At 46.0% G+C, this 23,313-nt stretch overlaps 1 protein-coding gene across 1 annotated transcript; it reads left to right on the top strand.

Annotated features, from left to right (window-relative positions):
* The first annotated feature begins 2,487 nt into the window (after positions 1-2,487).
* LOC144495921 (Krueppel-like factor 10) lies at positions 2,488-8,423 on the top strand. The gene is made up of 3 exons (XM_078216741.1): positions 2,488-2,722; positions 3,897-4,788; positions 6,314-8,423. The coding sequence occupies exons 1-3, from the start codon at positions 2,492-2,494 to the stop codon at positions 6,562-6,564; spliced, it is 1,374 nt and encodes a 457-aa protein (XP_078072867.1). The 5' UTR covers positions 2,488-2,491; the 3' UTR covers positions 6,565-8,423.
* The last annotated feature ends 14,890 nt before the right edge of the window (positions 8,424-23,313 follow it).

Raw genomic sequence — 23,313 nt, 5'->3', positions numbered from 1 at the left:
CCAAGCCTGTGCCGCTCCTTGGTCCAACTAGACCAATCGTTTGTATCCCTCCATTCCCAGGCTGCTCATGTGACTATCCAGGCAAGTCTTAAACGATGTCAGCGTGCCTGCCTCCACCACCCTACTTGGCAGCGCATTCCAGGCCCCCACCACCCTCTGTGTAAAAAACATCCCTCTAATACCTGAGTTATACTTCGCCCCTCTCACCTTGAGCCCGTGACCCCTCACTTCTGATCTGGGAAAAAGCTTCCCACCGTTCACCCTATCTATCCCCTTCATAATCTTGTACAGCTCTATTAGATCTCCCCTCATTCTCCGTCTTTCCAGGGAGAACAACCCCAGTTTACCCAATCTCTCCTCATAGCTAAGACCCTCCATACCAGGCAACATCCTGGTAAACCTTCTCTGCACTCTCTCTAACGCCTCCACGTCCTTCTGGTAGTGCGGCGACCAGAACTGGACGCAGTACTCCAAATGTGGCCTAACCAGCGTTCTATACAGCTGCATCATCAGACTCCAGCTTTTACAAAGAACAAAGAACAATACAGCACAGGAACAGGCCCTTCGGCCCTCCAAGCCCGCGCCGCTCCCCGGTCCAGGATTGAATCCTGAATCCAGGATCCCCGCCCAATTTTCCAGCCTATCTACATACCAATATCCTATCCCCGAGCTGTCCCTCACAGCTACGATGCTTTGTTCATCACAACCTATTAACTCACCCCCACCCCCCCATTCCAGACCATGTGATCTCCAGGGAGAGGTGAAAAACCCCATGGCCAATATGGGGAAAAAAAATCTGGGAAATTCCTCTCCGACCCCCTGAGGCGATCGAAACGAGTCCAGGAGATCACACTGGCCCTGATCGGAAAATGCTTCCCAACCCTATTCATTTCCACTTCCACGAACACCATATGAATTCCCTGCCCCCGAGACAGGTTCCCAACTATCCGCAGTCTCGCTCTGTACTGGCACCAGCAAGATGATCATAGAATGAAGCCTTGAAACGAGAAACAAAGAACAATTAGCCCGCGCCGCTCCCTGGTCCAAACTAGACCACTCTTTTGTATCCCTCCATTCCCACTCCGTTCATATAGCTGTCTAGATAAGTCTTAAACGTTCCCCTCCACCACCTTGCCCGGCAACCCATTCCAGGCCCCCACGACCCTCTGTGTAAAATATGTCCTTCTGATATCTGTGTTAAACCTCCCCCCCTTCACCTTGAACCTATGACCCCTCGTGAACGTCACCACCGACCCGGGGAAAAGCTTCCCACCGTTCACCCTATCTATGCCTTTCATAATTTTATACACCTCTATTAAGTCTCCCCTCATCCTCCGTCTTTCCAAGGAGAACAACCCCAGTTTCCCCAATCTCTCCTCATAACCAAGCCCCTCCATACCAGGCAACATCCTGGTAAACCTCCTCTGTACTCTCTCCAAAGCCTCCACGTCCTTCTGGTAGTGTGGCGACCAGAACTGGACGCAGTATTCCAAATGCGGCCGAACCAACGTTCTATACATCTGCAACATCAGACCCCAACTTTTATACTCTATGCCCCGTCCTATAAAGGCAAGCATACCATATGCCTTCTTCACCACCTTCTCCTCCTGTGTTGCCACCTTCAAGGATTTGTGGACTTGCACACCTAGGTCCCTCTGTGTTTCTATACTCCTGATGATTCTGCCATTTATTGTATAACTCCTCCCTACATTATTTCTTCCAAAATGCATCACTTCGCATTTATCCGGACTAAACTCCATCTGCCACCTCTCCGCCCAATTTTCTAGCCTATCTATATCCTGCTGTATTGCCCGACAATGCTCTTCACTATCCGCAAGTCCAGCCACCTTCGTGTCATCCGCAAACTTGCTGATTACAGCAGTTACACCTTCTTCCAAATCATTTATATATATCACAAATAGCAGAGGTCCCAGTACATTCAATGTTTTGGCATCAACTACTTCCTGTGGTAATGAATTCTACACCATCTTTGGGTGAAGAAATGTCTCCTCATCTCCGTGTTTAATGGTCTACCCCGAATCCTCAGACTGTGACCCCTGGTTCTGGATTCCCCCACCATCGGAGACATCCTTTCTGCATCTACCCTGTCTAGCCCTGTTAGAATTTTATAAGTCTCTATGAAATTCTAATAACACTTTTGCAAAAGGCCCTTGAAAAGTGTCAGTGTGGGATAATTGGGTGGGACAGGTGGAGGTAGCAGGAAATGCGTCTTAGAGATGAACCTGGTGATAGCTGAAGGGTTAGTCAGAGAGGAAAGCTGCACTGATTAAAATGTCCTGACTGGGTGGAAAGCAGAGAGGCTCAGAAAGGCCAACGCTGTACTAACACTTGACAAATCAGTAAAATCTGGACATTTAGTAATTTATTTGCATTACTGGAGTCAGAGGGGAGGAAGGAAGTCGTCCGAGCTATCAAACTGTGTCTATAATTAATCAGCATCTTTGTGCTTTTCTCTCAATAGGTGGAAATAATGGAGACAGACTTCAGAACACGCTGGGACAATGAGGGCTCCTGGAGCGACAGAACTGAGCAAGGGGACATTGAGGCTGTTGAAGCACTCATGTCAATGAGCTGTAGCTGGAATCCGAGCAGCAGAAGTTACACTGAGCTGAGACCACTGACCCCAGCATCTGATGTATCCGAGGAAGCTGAAGATAGTTTCCTGCCCAGTTCTAAAGACTCCCACACATTTCCTCTGTTTGTAAGTAACGATCCGGGGTGTTACAATGTTGAGAATTATGCAATGAACCCAATTTCTAGCTCAAGGCTGTGAGGAATGGCCTGCCCCACAGGCTCACAGTGTGTACGTAATATAGTCAGGCATCAAACCAGAGAGAGGCAAGGTCTGAACTGTGGCGTTTTCACTCATTTTGGCCAAGACTACAGCAGAGTGGGTTTAATATTGGCCTCCAGGTCCCCGTGCTGAGGTAATGGAGAATTCATCAGCTTGTGCATTGTGTTGCAAGTGGTTACGTCAGGGTTAGGCTATGCCGTGATGTCCTCATGCTTAAATAGAACCAGTTAGCCCCACTTGTGAAGATCACTACATGGCAAAGGTGTGAGAAGGCAGCTTGCTTCTGCAGAACTGTAACCCTGCAAAGCCAGCCTGCTCAGAAAAGAAAAAGCAAGGATCTGAGGGCTTAGCAACCAATGAAAGACAATAGTTTAATTCTTCAAACGCCCCAGAAATTTCCATAACTGATAAATTGCTCTTGGCTGCAGTCACTGTTATAATCATAGAAATCATAGAAACCCTACAGTGCAGAAGGAGGCCATTCGGCCCATCGAGTCTGCACCGACCACAATCCCACCCAGGCCCTACCCCCACATATTTTTACCTGCTAATCCCTCTAACCTACGCATCTCAGGACTCTAAGGGGCAATTTTTAACCTGGCCAATCAACCTAACCCGCACATCTTTGGACTGTGGGAGGAAACCGGAGCACCCGGAGGAAACCCACGCAGACACGAGGAGAATGTGCAAACTCCACACAGACAGTGACCCGAGCCGGGAATCGAACCCGGGACCCTGGAGCTGTGAAGCAGCAGTGCTAACCACTGTGCTACCGTGCCGCCCATTGTAGGAATATTTCAGAGCAAACTCCCACAGACATCTCCAGTCAGATGAGTTAATATTTGTGATGTTGATCGAGAGATACATATTGGTCAGGAGAGCGGGACAAGTCGGAGCTCTTCCTTGGATTTTAAACTGAGGGCACTGCCCATATTAGTGAAATACCTCCTCTGAAAGATGGCATTGCTGACCATGTAGCACTCCTGCACTGAAACCTCTAACTCTGTTTTTAAATGTCCATCCTATCCTTCGCAGCAGTTTATCAATTTGCACCCTCACCCTTTTCTTCTTCTGTTTACAGTGCCTAACCCCACCATACAGTCCACCTAACTTTGAGACATCTCAGATGATTCAACCTGCAATTCCGGCCTCTTCCACTGTATTGTCTAAAGTGAAGCTCCCTTTACCTAAGCAAACCGGCAGCGTCACTGAAACATCATTGTCCGTGTCTGCAGATGTAAAACTCACACAGAGCTCAAAACCAGCAACAAGACAACGATCCCAAGCCACCAGTGTGATTCGCCATACTGCAGACATATCGCCCTGTGTAAACGGCTCTTGCTCAGTTCAGACCTCTGTCAATCAGAACTCAAAACACTGGACAAATCCACAGCAAAGACTGCAATGTAATAGAAATGGACTGAAAACTTCTGCATTGCCAGAACTAATTCCTTCAATCAAGCCAACGAGTGAAAGCAATAAAGGACCAATGGTAGAACCAACTCAGAGGCAATATTTACTACCTGCTGCGAATCCCAGGCCACTGTTAGCACTGTTAGCACAAGCTCCCATTCCATGTTCCCAGCCTCCTCAGACGTCCTCACCAATGCCCCCCAGCGCGCCGCCAATGCCCATCATCTGCAGGGTGTTACCCGTCAGCACAAACAGCCCTGTGACCAAACACCCCACCCTGAGCCCACCCGTTGTCTTCATGGGAGCTCCGGTTTCCAAAGGCGCCCTGATGTTTGTTGTGCCGCAGCCTGCGGTCAAGTTTACAAAACCGCCAGTGAGTAGCCTGAATGGCACCAAGCTTTCCCCCATCGCTCCGGCCCCGGGCTTCACACCCCCTGTCCAGAAAGTTGTTGCTCCGATTGACATATCTCGACACCGCAGTCACGTCTGTGATCACCCGGGCTGTGGAAAAACTTACTTCAAAAGCTCTCACCTGAAGGCCCACATAAGGACTCACACAGGTACAGTATTTGGAACTTCTTATAGTGAAATTCTTTTGTCCCCTGGAGGCTAAATCCAGGGGACAAATTTTGCAAACACCAATCTGGGCACTAATTGTCCCTCTGACTCTCCATTTACACTGGGGCAAGTGTAGAGTTTTCTCTACAGTAAATGGGGGTGAGATATGTCCACTGTTTCTTTACACTATTCTTTTCAAACTCTGTTAGATTCACAGCGTGTTCAATAGGCTTTTCTAGCCAGACCAATCAAGGTGACATGGCATTTTTTAAACCTTGTTATTTCTTGTAATCACATGAAAAGGATAATAATTACGGGTTGCCCTGAACTGGATCCAAATAGGATCATGTACAATTTCATTGAAATATTTATTTCTGAAGGGGAAAATTGACATCTTTTGATTCAGTTTGGAGACAAATATCTCAAACCTACTTTTAAATATTGCAGGTACAGCAAGCTGTTAGGAAGGCAAATGTTGGCCTTCATTGCAAGAAGATTTGAGCACAGGAGCAAGGATGTCTTATTGTAGCCGTACCAGGGCTTTTTGTGACACCACACCCAGAGCATTGTGCGCTGTTTTGGTCTCCTTATCTAAGACTTGCTATAGAGAGAGTGCAGCGAAGGTTCACCCAGACTGATTCCTGGGGTGGCAGGATTGATGTATGAGGAGAGATTGGGTCAACCTGTATTCACCGGAATTCAGCAAAATGAGAGGGGATATCATTGAAACATAAAATTCTGACATGGTTGGACAGACTTGTTTCCTCTGGCTGGGGGTTTCCAGAACTAGGGGCCATCATCTCAGGATACGGGATAGGCTGTTTAAGACTGAGATGAGGAGAAATTTCTTCACTCGGAGAAGGCTGTGGAAACCAAATCACCGAATATATTTAAGAAGAAAGTAGATAGATTAGTCGACTCTAAAAGTGTCAAGGGGTATGAGGAGAGTGTGGGAATATGGCGTTCATAGAATCCCGACAGTACAGAGGAGGCCATTCGGCCCATCGAGTCTGTACCAACCACAATCCCACCGAGGCCCTATTCCCGTAACTGCACACATTTACCTGCTAATCCCCCGAACACCAGGGGCAATTGAGCATGGCCAATCCACCTAACCCGCACATCTTTGGACTGTGGGAGGAAACCGGAGCACCCGGAGGAAACCCACACAGACACGGGGAGAACGTGCAGACTCCACACAGACAGTGACCCAAGCCAGGAATCGAACCCACGTCCCTGGAGCTGAGGCAGCAGTGCTAACCACTGTGCTACCATGCCACCCCGGCCATTGCTCACCTGATGAAGGAGCAGCGTTCCGAAAGCTCGTGATTTTAAATAAACCTGTTGGACTTTAACTTGGTGTTGAGAGGCTTCTTGCTATATTGAATGGCAGAGCAGGCTCGAAGGGCTGAATGGCCTATTTTCTATGTTTTTATGCCCATGTTCCCAACCAGCCGATGTGAATCATGTGTATTTGTGCGACTTTTCAAAAATGTAATGAGTTCATTGCTGTGTATCCCATTGCAGGCGAAAAGCCCTTCAGTTGTAATTGGGAGGACTGTGACAGGAGGTTTGCCCGTTCCGACGAACTATCCCGACATCGCCGGACACACACAGGCGAGAAAAAGTTTGTGTGTCCGATGTGCGAGCGGCGGTTCATGAGGAGTGATCACCTGACCAAACACGCCCGTCGGCACCTGTCCACAAAGAAGCTCCCGAACTGGAAGATGGAAATGAGCAAGCTGGGTGATGTTGTGCCTCTGGTACCTGCTCCCTAAACCGTGCAGCCTGACACTAACCACACGGCACCACTTCCTCCACCCATGGGAACAGGGCTTCACTTCTGCCAAACCTCGAAGGGGACATGAGAACGGCAAGGTTTCACATATTCCAAATACTTTCTTGGACAGGTCTATGCCTCAATGCAAGCAGAGGGTAAGCGGCTGAACTGAGATCATGGCAATACAGAAAACTCGGGTGGAGAGTGTATGTTTCACAATCAGGAGCCTGTGATGTGCGACACCGAGAGAAAACTATTCATTTTTACCACAGTTTGTGCGTGCGTGACTGCACAGCTGTGAGAAATGGGAAGTATGGAACAGACTCTCTGCTATTAACCCTTGTTACTGGGAGAAGATTTCTCTCTCTGTCTGTGTCTGTCTGTGCCTCTCTCTGTCTGTGCCTCTCTCTGTCTGTGCCTCTCTCTGTCTGTGCCTCTCTCTGTCTGTGCCTCTCTCTGTCTGTGCCTCTCTCTGTCTGTGCCTCTCTCTGTCTGTGCCTCTCTCTGTCTGTGCCTCTCTCTGTCTGTGCCTCTCTCTGTCTGTGCCTCTCTCTGTCTGTGCCTCTCTCTGTCTGTGCCTCTCTCTGTCTGTGCCTCTCTCTGTCTGTGCCTCTCTCTGTCTGTGCCTCTCTCTGTCTCCATGTGCAGGGAGTGGTTAGCTGCAGGTCAGCACGTTGACACTGAAACTTGATTGAGGTGCAAATGAGCAGGGCAGATGAGGGGACAGTGGCAGCAGCTGGTTACTGTGCCAGCATAGTAAACGCCATCCACAGTCGGTGTGGGGGGAGGGGGAAGCAGGGCACCAGTGTCTCACCCCATGTTGCTGATCACAGTTCATGTTGGTAAATGGAGGAACGGACGGGGGAATCGTTGCGGCCTAGGACATCTGGAAGAAAGGAGCAGAGACTCCGCAAGCATGGGCACCATCGTATTGTGTACAGTTACCTTCGCCACTGATGCTGGGGTATAATTTGTCTTGGGTGTCAGTGCGAAAGAGGCAGGGCCACGTCAGCTGCCTGGTATAGCCCAGCACAATATTTGGGAGCTGAATATCGGATGGGGCAATAATCAACCAAAGCAGCACCATTTTCTTTCTGCAAGTGCCTCGAATGAATTTCTGCCCCAATACCTCTGCTTTAGGGAAGCCGCGGCAACAGAGTAGACAGATTGCCCGGCAGATATTTGCTTAAAAAAAACCTACAAAGCTGAATCTTGTAAAACCAATTGTTTTTGTGCTAATTTTTTTAATGGGACTGCTGAATTTCCAAATACAGCAAGTCTGTGCAATCGTCTGTCTCTGGAGTTCGAATGGAAGTTTAATTTGGGATTTCCACAGTCACTGAAGGTACGGCTATTGCTAGACTTTAAGTTTATAAATCTGACCACTCTGTACATTAACTGTTTATGACTTATTTGTGATATTATTTATTTCATACTGTCACTATGAACTACTGTTTAGGAATCTACTTTGTTAATGAACTTGTTGCTTATCTTCTGGGTGTACCAAGCAGTGCATCCTTCCTCGTTACAGACAGTTTGGAGGTTGTAATATATATCTGCATCAGTATTTCCCCCTATTCTACATTACGAGAATGTGTATATATTCTCCATGTCTTATCTCGGTTTACTGTGTTTTGAATAGAATTTCCCTTCTGTGAAGACACCACGTCATGTTTTGGTTAACTGTATAATTCTATTCATCGAGCAGGGTTAAAAGTCTGAAAGTTTAATTGTTGCTTGTTTTACTGAACAGTGCCCCATTTTATGATTCGGAGACAAAAACTTTTCTTTCATCGATAAACTTTGTTTACATATTTGTTAAATAAGCAAGGCAATAAATTTTCTATTGCATGTTAATTTTGTCTCCAATTTACTTGAGTAACAATTTTAACAATGTGAAGGATCAGTGAAGCATTTCTATCTACAAACATATAGTGGAGTTCTTAACAGCAGTTTCATCATCTATCCCTATTCGAATCCATCTTGAACCAGTGATGAGCTTAGAACCAACACATGCCTTTCACTTTTTCAATTACAACCAGTGGATCTCTATTGCCCAGGAGTCAAGATCAAGGGGAGTACGTGGGCTGAGCAGCGATAGGGAAAGAGCTGGTGAAGACATTGGAGGAAGGCGGGGGAAGCAATCTTGTGTCAGTGTGTTTTATTTTCTCCTTTCTCTGTAGAGATGGGAATGTTCAGTTCAACAGACCAGATATGCAGCTCACTTCTGTTTACTATCCATTCACTAGATGTTGGCTTTACTGGCTAGGTCAGCATTTATTGCCCATTCTTAACTGCCCTTGAGAAGGTGATGTGAGCCACTTTCCTGAACTGCTGCAGTCCCTGAGATGTAGGTACATCCACAGTGCTGTTGAGGGGGGAGTTCCAGGATTTTGACCCAGCGACAGCGAAGGAACGGAGAGATATTTCCAAGTCGGGATGGTTTGTGATTTAGAGTCATAGAGGTTTACAGCATGGAAACAGGCCCTTCGGCCCAACTTGTCCATGCTGCTCTTTTTTTTTAAAACCCCTAAGCTAATGCCAATTGCCCGCATTTGGCCCATATCCCTCTATACCCTTCGTACCCATGTAGCTATTTAAATGCTTTTTAAAAGACAAAATTGAACCAGCCTCTACTACTGCTACCTCTGGCAGCTTGTTCCAGGCACTCACCACCCTCTGTGTGAAAAAATTGCCCCTCTGGACACTTTTGTATCTCTCCCCTCTCACCTTAAACCTATGCCCTCTAGTTTTAGACTCCCCTACCTTTGGGAAAAGATATTGACTATCTAGTTGATCTATGCCCCTCATTATTTTAAAGACCTCTATAAGATCACCCCTCAGCCTTCTATGCTCCAGAGAAAAAAGTCCCAGTCTATCCAGCCTCTTCTTATAACTCAATCCATCAAGTCCCAGTAGCATCCTAGTAAATCTAATCTGCACTCTTTCTAGTTTAATAATATCCTTTCTATAATAGGGTGACCAGAACTGTACACAGTATTCCCAGTGTGGCCTTACCAATGCCTTGTACAACTTCAACAAGACGTCCCAACTCCTGTATTCAATGTTCTGACCAATGAAACCAAGCGTGCTGAATGCCTTCTTCAACACTCTGTCCACCTGTGACTCCACTTTCAAGGAGCTTTGAACATGTACCCCTAGATCTCTTTGTTCTGTAACTCTCCCCAACGCCCTACCATTAACTGAGTAAGTCCTGCCCTGGTTCAATCAACCAAAATGCATCACGTTGTATTTGTCTAAATTAAACTCCATCTGCCATTCGTCAGCCCACTGGCCCAATTGATCAAGATCCTGTTGCAATTGGAGAGAACTTTCTTCACTGTCCACTATGCCACTAGTCGTGTCCACTATGCCACCAATGACACAATAGTGTCATCTGCAAACTTACTAACCATGCCTCCTATATTCTCATCCAAATCATTAATATAAATGACAAATAACAGTGGACCCAGCACTGGTCCCTGAGGCACACCACTGGTCACAGGTGTCCAGTTTGAAAAACAACCCTCTGCAACCACCCTCTGGTTTCTATCAAGAAGCCAATTTTGTATCCATTTAGATACCTCACCCTGGGTCCCATGAGATTTAACCTGATGCAACTTGGAGGAAAACTTGCCAGTGGTGATGTTCCTGTGTGCCTACTGCTCTTGTCCTGGTTTGCAGAGATCTAGAGTCTGGAGTGTGCTGTTGAAGGAGGTTTGGCAGGTTGCTGGAGTGGTACACACTGCTGCCACTGTGCAGGTGGTGAATTGGGTGGCAATCAAATGGGCTGCTTTGGCCTGGATGGTGTTGAGCTTCTTGAGTGTTGCTGGAGCTGCAGCCATCCAAGCAAGTGGAGAGTATTCCATTACACTCCTGATTTGTGTCTTGTAGATGGTGGACAGGCTTTGGGGAGTCGGGAGATGAGTTACCTGTCCAATGGTGGGAGGGAGCTATTTTGGGTGGTTCGGAGGGAGGGGAGGGCTGCTAATCCATAGTGGATTTTGTTGCTGAAGATGGAGATGGTGAAGTAGAGAGATGTTAGGCTGGTATGTGGGGACAAGCTGTGCTCTTGTGGAAAGAGTACCAAGTTTTTCCATTGCTCACTGTTAACGAGTGGTTAGTTGACAATCAAGTTCATGGGGTTGGGTGACTAAGATATGATTGATTCCAGACAAAAAGTACTTGGGTACCAGCAGGATGCAGTGAGATTAGGGGTAGGATTTTCCGGCTGCGCGCACCCCGAGACCGGAAAATCCCGCCCGAGGTCAACGGACCTTTGCATGGTCCATGTTCCGCTTGCTACGATTCCCGTGCCGGGTGGGACGGAAGAATTCTGCCCTCGGTGTTCTTTGGAGGTTGGAATTCATGAGGGGAGTGACTACTTAAAATGCACTCCAGATTGAGAAAGGGGACAAAAGGAAAGCTCTTTGATTATTAGACTACGATTGACACTTGGGCTTGCAATTGAAGGTGGGAGATGTACAATGCTCCATGAAACCAGAGTGCAAAGCAACGAGCAGAGGCTGGAGTCTGTGGAATTGTGAATTGAGATTTCTCTCGGGTGAAGGAACAGAAATGTGCAATTTCTGTTGGGGGCTGGTGGGGGGTTGGTGAGTTCAGCTGACGTCCGGGCTGTTACTAATGTTAGATGACTCGGGGAGTTAGAAATCATAGAAGCCCTACAGTGCAGAAAGAGGCCATTCGGCCCATCGAGTCTGCACTGACCACACTCCCACCCAAGCCCTATCCCTATATCCCTACATGTTACCCACTAATTCCTCTGGGGGCTGTCACAGTTGTGTTTGAAGAGCCCTCACTATATTAAAGAATCAATGACTGCGTGGCTCTCAGCTTTGTGGCTACTTGCCATCTTTAGTGGTATATTGATGAGGTAAAGATGTGTTACTGTAATTCAATCTAAGTAATTGCAACCACTCCGATTTGACAGGCTCGTGGGACGTGCTGTTATTTGAGAGTAAATAGTACAACTTCCAGTGAGGGTGATGTGGTGGAATGTGAATATCCAAATGCTCATGTGTCCAAGCTGTGCCACCGAACCGATAGTTTCGCAACTAAAGCATCTCACTGTCTGTCAGCTGCTGAAGTGTATTAAATGCTCTGAAGCCACAGTATTTACCTGGTAGATGCCAACCAGATTCACCACAGAAAATGACCACTTGTTATTTCAAACATAACAATGTGACAAATGGTCATTACTGCCAATCAGACTCCGAAAATGAACAATTACAAGTGTGGAGTCTCATTCCTTCAAATATTGTTCAAGATATTAAAAATATTAAACTTTAAAAACAACATGTCTTTATTCTCTTTTTTAATTCCATCTTTCTTTGCCTCTTTCTATTTCTCTTTCTGTAACTGAGTTGACACTGAGTTCGTTCACACTAATTTACACTTCCTCCTCAATCGCGCGCTGTTAAATTTGCAATCCTCTCCCTGGCTAAGGAGATATACAGCTACGTGTCCTGGTCACTCCGATCCCAGTTGCTCAGTTTCCCTCGTCGTGACATGATCAGCTCACGTTTCGAGAAATCCGCTGTGTAAAGAAGTAAAAAGCGTTAACGCTTGCATGGGGACAAGTGTAGCTGATGGCAACTACCATTGGATTCTAGTCCTCACCACCATGTTAAATTGTCTGCCTTTTAATAGGGCACAGTGAGAAGTCTCACAACACCAGGTTAAAGTCCAACAGGTTTATTTGGGATCACAAGCTTTCGGAGCGCTGCCCCTTCATCAGGTTAAAGGAGCCACCATTCACCTGAGGAAGGAGCAGCGCTCCGAAAGCTCGTGATCCCAAATAAACCTGTTGGACTTTAACCTGGTGTTGTGAGACTTACTGTGCCCACCCAAGTCCGACGCCGAAATCTCCACATCGTGGCTTTTAATTGAGCATGAGACAAAGTTTTAAAATGTTTGTCAAGGTTGCGACTGCAGAATCCAAGCTCTGCTGAGTGACTGACTGGAGCGGTTTTTATTTTGCAAGCACTCGTGCCAAATCTGGCACGTTAAGTTGGGACATTCCACTACGTATTACAGTTCTGTACATAAAAAAAAATAATTGCAATGCTGCTTCCAAATGTTCCGTGCAGTGGGAGTGTCATTTAACCTATCGTGTTAAATTACTGTTTGCTGAAGCCTGTCAGAGACTCGTACGTCTGATCAATTTTTATGTGAGAGTCTCAGTGTTGACGGGTTGTTCAAGCGGGGGGGCCCATTACAGGCACGTCCCACTCGGCGCGGGCACCAGCAGCTGGTGGAATGGGTGAGGGTATATTAGTCTTTATCACTGCTCCAGGCACCGTTCCTCGGGCGAGGATCAGGATAGGCCCCACCTACCCTTTTTCCATTTGAGTTTGGAAAATCACAATGAAGGAAATGGGTCCAGTACTCACCCACCAGCGTGCAAGGCCCCACGCCAGGGAGGCTAAAGGCCAACAAATAACCTTCTTTTCCTTCTCTGGGTGTGGAGGGAGACCAGATGGATTTCCTCCACAGCACAGCCCTTCCTGACTGCAGCTAAATCAGCACAAACCGGATCTTGCCTGAGCGCCACAACAGAACTGGGCAGGGATCTACATACGATGTGTTTCTAGATATCTTCAACTCTGTTACTGCTGATTTTTATATATATATACATTACACCCAGTATGGAACAAGTGGGCTAAAGTTTCATGGGTTAGTGGCGCCACCAAGTGGCTCAGTATTTGGGTGGCGAGTTCAGATTTATTAATCCCAGATTTCCTTTCGAGAACTGGAGAATGTGAAAACCGATTGTAAACCCTCAGTGAAAGTGCTACGTGCAGTGTTAAGCTCCACATTACAGGAAGGATATTGAGGTTTCAGATGGAGGTGTAGCATAGATTGACAGCGAGGCAGCCTGGTGCAGAACATATGGGTGGGGTGGTTTTCCAGCCTTGCTACGTCCACTTCCGGGAAAATTGCAAGCAAGCCCACGTCAAATGGTTTGCAATCGTACCAGTCCCTTGCTACTGGTGCAAACCAAATATTGTCCAGAAAGGGTGCAAGCCCAATTAGCATATTTAAAGTAGCAAATAAATACGCTTAACCCGGTCGATGTCGGATTCTCTCAGCTCCCAGGTTCTTCTAACCCTCGGCCAGAGCACAAACCTGACCAGAATCACTTCTGGTTTCCACTAGCGGAGATGAGGCCTGATAGCGGGAGCCTCAGAGATCATTGAAACCCCTGGGTGGTCAGGGACCAGTGCTAGCTGGGTATTGCCAGTGTGCCAGGGCAGTGCCAAGGGAGTGAGGCCTGAATGGGAGTCATCCAGGAGCGAGGATATGACGTGGACCCATTGGGCAGAATCCAATGCCGGCGATCTGTATTGGGGAGCGGGGGGGGGGGGGGGGGGGAGAAGCACGTTGCTGATGGGGGAGGGGGAGGAGGGTGGAAGCACGTCGCTAATGGGGGAGGGGGGGTTGGAGCATGTCACTGATTGCGGGGGGGGTGGGTGCATGTTGCTGAGGGGGGAGGGGGGTGGAAGTATGTCACTGATGGGGGAGGGGAGGGGGGTGGGAGCATGTCACTCATGGGGGAGGGGAGGGGGGTGGAAGTATGTCACTGATGGGGGAGGGGAGGGGGGTGGGAGCATGTTGCTGAGGGGGGAGGGGGGAGGAAGTATGTCACTGATGGGGGAGGGGAGGGGGGTGGGAGCATGTCACTCATGGGGGAGGGGGTGTTCTCCATGTCCATGGGGATGGACAGGGGTCTTCCAGTGCACTGTGAGATTGGGCTGTCCTTCCAAAAACGGCATGCGTTCTCTTTGCAGATGGGCTCACCGGCGTGGTTAGGCCCCGCCCCTCCCAGAATCTGCACGCAACTCCCCATGCTCCCAAAAAATGGCTGAATGTGGGACGAATGCGGTCTGGTCCATGTCAAATGGACCGACGTGGATCGGTCTGGTTTTCTCCTACCACAGTTACAAAGGTGTGAAATCCTGCTGCCCTTCCCATGGGAACAATGGGAGGGACTCGACTTCCCACTTATTACATCAGCACAATCCCCTTAACCCAGCGCAAAACCTTTGCGAAAGTTAAAATGGGAATTGCGTCCAGGTTACATCCAGGATCGCTCGGGTTTGTGTTCTCCCTGAATCCAGATCCCATTCATCCGACGAATGAAGAAATTTCTCCTCATCCCAATCCTAAATGGCAGACCCGTTATTCTGAGTGTGACCCCATGTTCTAGATTTCCCCAGCCAGGGGAAACACTTTGTCAGGATCTTTCCTTAGAGTTGTCTATGTTTCCATTGGATAATCGCTCTTTCCAAACACCAGTGAATGTTGGCCTAGCCTACCCAATCTCTCCTCATTGGACATTAGGGAATTTCACAGTAACTTCATTGCAGTGTTAATGTAAGCCTTACTTCTGACTAATAAATAAACTTTTAAAAATTCCTCGTACCCCAGGAACCGGTCAACTGAATCTTCATTATATACTCTCTTGGGCAAATATATCCCTTGGAGTCATAGAATTTTGCAGCATAGCAAGAGGCCCTTCAGCCCATCATGTCTGTGCTAGCCAGCAAACATCTATCCATTCTAATCCCATTTTCTAGCACTTGGTCCGTAGGCTTGTATATTAGAGCATTTCAAGTGCTCATCTAAATGCTTCCTAAGTAATGAGACCAAAACTGCACATAGGTAAGTATCCTCTATAATCGTCATGAGGATTCTTTATTCTTATACTATAATATCTTGGTAGCAAGATCTAGCATAGCATTTGCCTTCCTAATTGCTTGCTGTACCTGCACGTTAACTTTCTATGATTCCTATACAAAGACAACCAGGTCCATCTGAAGAGAAACATTTCCCATCTATCACGATTCAAAAAAGAATCTGCTTTGTTTCCCCCTCCCAAAGTGAGTAACTTCAGACTTTTCCACGTTGTATTCCTTCTGCCACGTTCTCGCCCAATTACCCAACCTGTCTGTATCCCTCTGCAGTATCTTTTCATCATTTATTTTCCCACCAAACTTTATATGGTCCACAAACGTAGGTACGTTACACTCAGTCACCTCATCTAAGTCATTAATATAAATCATGAATTGCTGGGGCCCCAAGTACTGATCTTTGTGGTACCCCGCTCGTCACAGTTGTTACTGTGGGAAAATGTTCCAGTTTATTCCAACTCTGTTTTCTGTCCGTTAACCAATCCTCCATCCATACATTACCCCCCAAGCTCATAAGTCCTAATTTTGTGGAAAAACATTTGTTCAAATACTTGTTGAAAATCCAAATACACCATGTTGACTGGTTTCCTCATTCCACTTGCTAGTTACGCTCTCAAAAAATAGCTAACAGATTTGACAAACCTCTTTCATAGGTCAGTGTTCACTTTGCTTAATCATATTATCATTTTCTAACCATCCTGGAATCATGTCGCTGACATTATATTTGAACATTTTGCCAGCAGCTGTTATTGATTGAGCTAACTGGTTTATAGATCCTCATTTTATCTCATCTGTCTTTCTTAAAGAGTGGGATTATGTTTATGACTTTCCAATCTTTGGGAACTGCTCCAGAATTTAAGGAATTCAGGAAGATCAAAGTGAATGCAGCATCTCAATAGTGACTTATTTGCAGGTTGTCAGATCCAGGGGATTTGTTGTCACTTAATCCCAGTGTTATTATAGAATTAATAGAATTCCTAAGTGCAGAAGGAGGCCATTCAGCCCATTGAGTCTGCATCGACTACAATCCCACCCAGACCCTTTCCCATTACCCCACATATTTACCCTGCTAATCCCCTTGACACTAAGGAGCAATTTAGCATGGACAATCAACCTAATCTGCACATCTTTGGACTGTGGGAGGAAACTGGAGCAGCCGGAAGAAACCTACACAGACATGGAGAGAATGTGCAAACTCCACACAGACAGTGACCCGAGGCCGGAATTGAATCTATATTCCTGGCGCTGTGAGGCAGCAGTGCTAACCACCGTGCCACCCTTTGCTTCCCTTGGGCTAATGTCTTTAAATTCCTTTCTTGCTAGACCCTTCTTCATTATTTCCAGAATACCTTTTGTGTCTGCTACCGTGAAGTCAGATACAAAATATATATTTAATTCCTGCGTCATTTCCCCATTATAGTTTTTTTGTCTCTAATGGGTTCATGTTTACTTCCACTAATCCTTCCCTATTTACACACCGATAGAAATGTTTATAATTGGTTTTTCTGTCTCTCTCTCTTCTTATCAATCTCTTGGCCCCCCTTTGCTGAATTCTAAAATTCTCAGGTTTACTATTTTTGACAGCATTATAAGCCTCTTTAGATTTAATTCCCCTTGTTAGCCACATTTGAACCACTTTTGCTGCTGGTTTTTTGGGCCTAAATGAATGTATATCGGTTGCAAAGCATGTAGGAGTTCTCTAAATATTAGCCATTGCTTGTCTACTGTCATTTCTGATTGTGGTTTGATTTATTATTGTTACACATAATAGTATACAGTGAAAAGTATTGTTTCTTGCTTGGCTCTTGTTACAGACAAAGCATACCGTTCATAGAGAAGGAAAGGAGAGGGTGCAGAATGTAGTGTTACGGTCATAGCTAGGGTGTAGAGAAAGATCAACTTAATATAAGGTTAAGAGATTGAATTAGAGTATTGTTAGACAGTTTATAGGAGTTTTAAAAGAATATAACGAGGGTGAAAGATAGAATTAGAGAGTATGCTGGGGGCAGCTCGCAGGAAGTTGCCATCCTCCGGCGCCATTTTTTAGTTCAGTTTCCCAATCTACCTTCACCAAATTGCCCCCTCATACTTATATATTGGGCTTGGTTTAGATTTAAGATCTTAGTTTTAGACTTGGCTAAATCACTTTCAAACTCCATCTAAAACTATCATGTTATTGTCATTAATCCCTCGAGACACCTTTAATACACAGTTATTAATTAACTGTTATCTCATTGCACAATATTAGATCCCAAATAGCCTGTAGCCGAGTTGGTTTCTTGACAGACTGAGCTAGAAAATTATCTTGCGTACATTCCTCCACATTATTACTGCAAAGCTGGTTTGCTGGCTGTATAAGGAGATTAAAGTCTTCCACAATTACTGTATTCCCCTCATTAAGTGTGCGCCTAATTTCCTGACTTATACTCTGTCAGCGAGGCTATAAACAACTTTTACCAATTGTGGTGAACCATAGATGGTTATCACTATGGGTACTTGTACATATGTTACTCTTGTTGCTGTTGGGGTTAGGGTTGGGGTGTTCCACCTGTTAGCATTGTTCTGTGGTACACTCCGTTTGGCTCCGCCTTCTTACAGGGGTATAAAGGTCACTGCTACTTCCTAGTAGCCCTTAGTCTGGGATAGTACTGTTAAGCAGTGTGCTCTATTCTTGTTGTGAATAAAAGCCTTTATTCCCGGGTACGACCTTGTCTCCCGTGTGAATCAATCGCGCATCACCAATATTTCTGCCCTTTGCTGTTTCTTAAGTCCACCCAAACCAATTTTTTTTCATTCGTTTGTGGGACATGGGCTGGTCAGCATTTATTGACCATCCCTAGTTGCCCTTGTCCGGAGGGCAGTTGAGAGTTATCCACATTGCTGTGGCTCTGGAGCCACATGTAGACCAGACCAGGTGAGGACGGCAGATTTCCTTCCCTAAAGAACATTAGTGAACCAGATTGGTTTTTCCTACAATTGGCAATGGTTTCATGGTCATCAGTAGATCCTTAATTCCAGATTTTTAAAAATCGAATTATCTGCCATGGCGGGACTTGAACCTAGATCCCCAGAACATTAGCTGAGTTTCTGGATTGATAATCCAGCAATAATACCACTGGGCCAGTGCTTCCCTACTACTTGGTTACTGAGTGAAGATCCTTTCTATCTACTTTATCTTCTTTTTCATGACCAGGGACATCCCTTCTCCTTTTCAATTTTGCGTCTCTCTTCTGAATGTTAAGCACCCGGAAATATTGAGTTCCCAACCTTGGACACTTTGCAATTACTTGTGGGATTTTCCTCTTGCTCCTGCTTGCTGGTGGTGGGATCTTACAGTCCCACTGTTATCAACAAGATTTCCTGTTGAACGCTCTCCTCGCTGCCAGAAAACACTGGGCGGGGGTTCGGCGTTGGAGGGACTATAAGATCCCGCTGACATGAATGTCAGTCCATTTCAGATTTCAATGACTGTCCCCTCAATGGCTATCTGATCAAAGTAAGAGTTTTAATAACACCAGGTTAAAGTCCAACAGGTTTATTTGGTAGCGAATACCATTAGCTTTCGGAGCACTGCTCCTTCGTCAGATGGAGTGGAAATCTATTTCCACTCCATCTGACGAAGGAGCAGCGCTCCGAAAGCTAATGGTATTCGCTACCAAATAAACCTGTTGGACTTTAACCTGGTGTTATTAAAACTCTTACTGTGTTTACCCCAGTCCAACGCCGGCATCTCCACATCATATCTGATCAAACCCATTAAATTCTATCCGTGATATTCATCCAATTTGTCACAAATGCTTTGTGCATTCAAATGTTGTGCCTTTAGCTTTAACTTTATTCTAACTTTCCCTGCGTCACCATAGTTACTAATGCTTTATTATCTTTGTTCGCTCTGTCACTTCCTGATCCACTCAGCTTATTTTTTTAATCCAAATTGCTGCCCTGCTCTAATGACTTGACCTTTGCCTTGCTGCTTTTGAAGGCGGGTTTAAAGCGTTTATCTTAGAAAAAAATCATTAATTTACTAAGCCATTGTGGGTGGGCACCACTGAAGCTATCAAATGTTCTGAAGCCATGTTTGGTCATTTACAATCAGGTTACTCACATTGTTACTCAGTTTGTGACTGTGGCCATTGCCCACACTCTGAACTCCTGCCCACAGAGATTCACTCTGGGTGGCGTCACCGCCATTCACACTGCCTCAGCTGAAGCTACCGAATGGATTGTTCACTTTAACATTGAACGATAACAGCTTCCCCAGCCACGGGTGGTTAACGCTGCTGCCTCACAGCACCCAGGGACCTGAGTTCGTATCCCCGGCTTGGGCCACTGTCTGTGTGGAGTCTGCACGTTCTTCCCGTGTCTGCGTGGGTTTCCTCCAGATGGTCTGGTTTCACCCCACAGTCTGAAAGACGCGCTGGTTAGCTGCATTGGCCATGCTAAATTCTCCCTCGGTGTACCCAAACAGGCACTGGAGTGTGGCGACTAGGGGATTTTCACAGTAACTTCATTGCAGTGTTAATGTGGCGCTAATAAATAAACTTTAAACTTAGAACTATGTGAATAAAGAATTTTACTTACATTTGGAAGCTGGGGACCCCTTATTTTAAAAAAGTTATTTGTTTTGATGATTAAATCCATTCAGCTACCCTAATAAAACCATAGTAAGCTATCATACATCGAGGGGAAAGGGTAATGGTTATCTTCCGCTACCTGGATTGCACTTTCCAGGGATGGATTTATATTTGTGACTTTGCAAATTCATTTTAGCAGCAACTCGAAGCTGATTCAAACCAGCGCCATTTCAATCGATTTCCCACAAAGATTGTTCCCAGCAGCTGGGAGATCTAGAATGAGGGACCAATGACACAAGGTTAATTGTAAGGGATTTTGAATACAGAGCAAGGTAAACGGTATCTCACCTCCTGACTCTCCAAAGCCTGTCTACCATCTACAAGACATAAGTCAGGACTCTGGTGGAATGCTTCTCACTTGCTTGGATGGGCACAGCTCCAACAACACTCAATAAGCTCAATACCATCCAGGGCAAAGCAGCCCGCTTGATTGGCACCCCATCCACAAGCATTAACTCCCTCCATCTCAGATGTGTTGTGGCGACCGGGTCTACCATCTACAAGATACACTGCAGGAACTCACCAAGGTTCCTTAGGCAGCACCTTCCAAACCCACAACTGCTACCATCTAGAAGGACAAGGGCGGCAGACATATGGGAACACCACCACCTGCAAGTCACTCACCGTGCTGACTTGGAAATATATCGCCGTTCCTTCACTGTCGCTGAGTCAAAATCCTGGAACTCCCTCCCTAACAGCGCTGTGGGTGTACCTACACCACATGCACTGCAGCAGTTCAAGAAGGCGGCTCACACCACCTGCTCCAGGGCAATTAGGGATGGGCAATAAATGCTGGCCCAGCCAAAGACACCCACATCCCATTCATACTTTAAAAAAAAATTCTATTCTAATCTGCCAGATAAAGTCAAATGATGTAAAATGGGCATCTGTATTGTACCTACTCCCTGGCCCCCAGTTGGGTTTGATTAAAATTGGGTCTTATGTCAACATTTGAGATTAGGTTGCATAGCTAGATGAAGGGATAAAGAAGCATGGGAACAGGGTGGGTAAATGTGATTGGATATAGTGGCTCATATGAAGGATAAACACCAACATGGTCGATGGTAGCAGTTGTGCGGCGAGTAACTCACTTCCTGACTCCCCAAAGCCTGTCCACCGTCTCCAAGGCACAAGTCAAGAGTGTGATGGAATACTCCCCACTTGCCTGGATGAGTGTAGCTCCAACAATACTCAAGAAGCTTGACACCATCCAGGACAAAGCAGCCTGATTGATTGGCACCACATCTACAAACATCCACTCCCTCCACCACTGATGCTCAGTCGCAGTAACGTGTACTATCTACAAGGTGCACTGCAGCAATTCACCAAAGATCCTTAGACAGCGCCTCCCAAACCCACGACCACTTCCATCTAGAAGGGCAATGACAGCAGATACATGGGAACACCACCGCCTGCAAACTCCCCTCCAAGCCACTCACCATCCTGACTTGGGAATATAATCGCCGTTCCTTCACAGTCGTTGGGTCAAAATCCTGAAATTTCCTCCCTACCGGCATTATGGGTCAACCACAGCACATGGAATGCAGCGATTCAAGAAGGCAGCTCACCACCACCTTCTCAAGGGCAACTAGGGATGGACAATAAATGCTGGCCAACAATACCCATATCTCACGAATACATTTTTAAAAAGCACTGACAGCCAAACATATTGTTTCTGTCTTGTAACTGTCCTATCGTGTTTTCAGCATGAGGTCCTGTCTGTGTAAAAGCAATTTGTGCTCTGTCTCTACACCAGCAGTGGGTGTGAGCATGTCTACCCATGTTGGTGCTCGTAGAGAGGGAATGATGGCTTCTGAAATCCTTTTAACATTTTAATTTTCCTGTTATCTTTGCCTTTTGTGTACTTTTTCTGGATTTTTAAAACTGGAGGTTGAAGTGCTTAACAAAGGAGATATTTTCACAGACTTCATTAGAATCACGAAGTATTTATTAAGGAGAAAAACTGTACAGCAGTCCAACACACATCTCCATCCCAAGAGAGGACTCCACCCCCTGCGATGATCACATGCTCTCAGTGAGCCAGGTGACCTTTACACTGCTGTGTTGCCCTTAAAGGAACAATCGCCACAAATCACCATAGTCTGGTAGGCCAGACTGGATAAGGACGGCAGATTTCCTCTCCTTACAGACCTCAGTGAACTAAATTGGTTTCATAGAATCATAGAATCCCTACAGTACAGAAGGAGGCCATTCAGCCCATCAAGTCTGCACCGACCACAATCCCACCCAGGCCCTATTCCTGTATCCCCACTTATTTACCCTGCTAATCCCCCTGATACTCGGGTCAATTTAGCATGGCCAATCCACCTAACCCGCACATCTTTGGACTGTGGGAAGAAACCGGAGCACCCGGAGGAAACCCGCACAGACACGGGGAGAATGTGCAAACTCCAATCAGACAGTGACCCGAAGCTGAAATTGAATCTGGGTCCCTGGCACTGTGAGGCAGCAGTGCCAACCACTGTGCCACCGTGCCACCCGCAATGGATATCAGGAAGTTTAATGATCTGCTTTACTGATGCAAGATTTTTTTTATTATATCAGATTTAATCGATTTTTAATTTTCCAGCAGCCATGGTGGGATAATTTACGCAAACCATCAATCCAGGCCTCTGGCCTCTGAGTCCAGCACTAGTTCTGATTGTATCCCAGAGTGCTAGGAATCCCAACAAGCAAAAGAGTAGGTGCTACATGGAGCCTATTGATAGACAGCGCCAGGTTGCAAAAGTCCCCAGATCCAGTTTGGCTAGTAAAAGTGGAAATGGCCACCTCATTCAACAGGTAAGGTAGGAGCAAAATAAATCTTGTCTGCAGGCCCAGGATAGACACATTGTCATATGGAAAGGAAGCAAAACCAAATCTCTGAGTTGAAAATTCATAGTATCATAAATTGATAAAACATGTTGGATGTTTTTTGATTTGAATTATTATTGTCACATATATTGGGATACAGTGAAAAGTATTGTTTCTTGCACGCTATACAGACAAAGTATACCATTCATAGAATACATAGGAGAGAAGGAAACGAGAGAGTGCAGAATGTGGTGTCACAGTCATAGCTAGGGCGTAGAGAAAGATCAACTTAATACAGGGTAGGTCCATTCAAAAATCTGATGGCAGCAGGGAAGAAGCTGTTCTTGAGTCGGTTGGTACGTGACCTCAGACTTTTGTATCTTTTTCCTGATGGAAGAAGGTGGAAGAGAGTTTATTAGTTTCAACAAAAAGTCATTAAATTTCTTGACAGGGAAATGAGCCGAATGGCCTCCCTCTTGATCTCCATGACTGTAATGGTGAGTGGAAACAGTTGGAATGCGCAATAATATCCCTGTGTTACCATCCAGGGAATTTTGGTAAAATTCACAAGCCCCTGTATTGAGG

This window comes from Mustelus asterias, chromosome 7 (genome assembly GCF_964213995.1).
Source record: "Mustelus asterias chromosome 7, sMusAst1.hap1.1, whole genome shotgun sequence".
In the NCBI taxonomy this organism is placed as follows: Eukaryota; Metazoa; Chordata; class Chondrichthyes; order Carcharhiniformes; family Triakidae; genus Mustelus; species Mustelus asterias.
The sequence above is the reverse complement of the archived record's forward strand: the minus strand, read 5'-3'. Positions and strand labels throughout refer to the sequence as shown.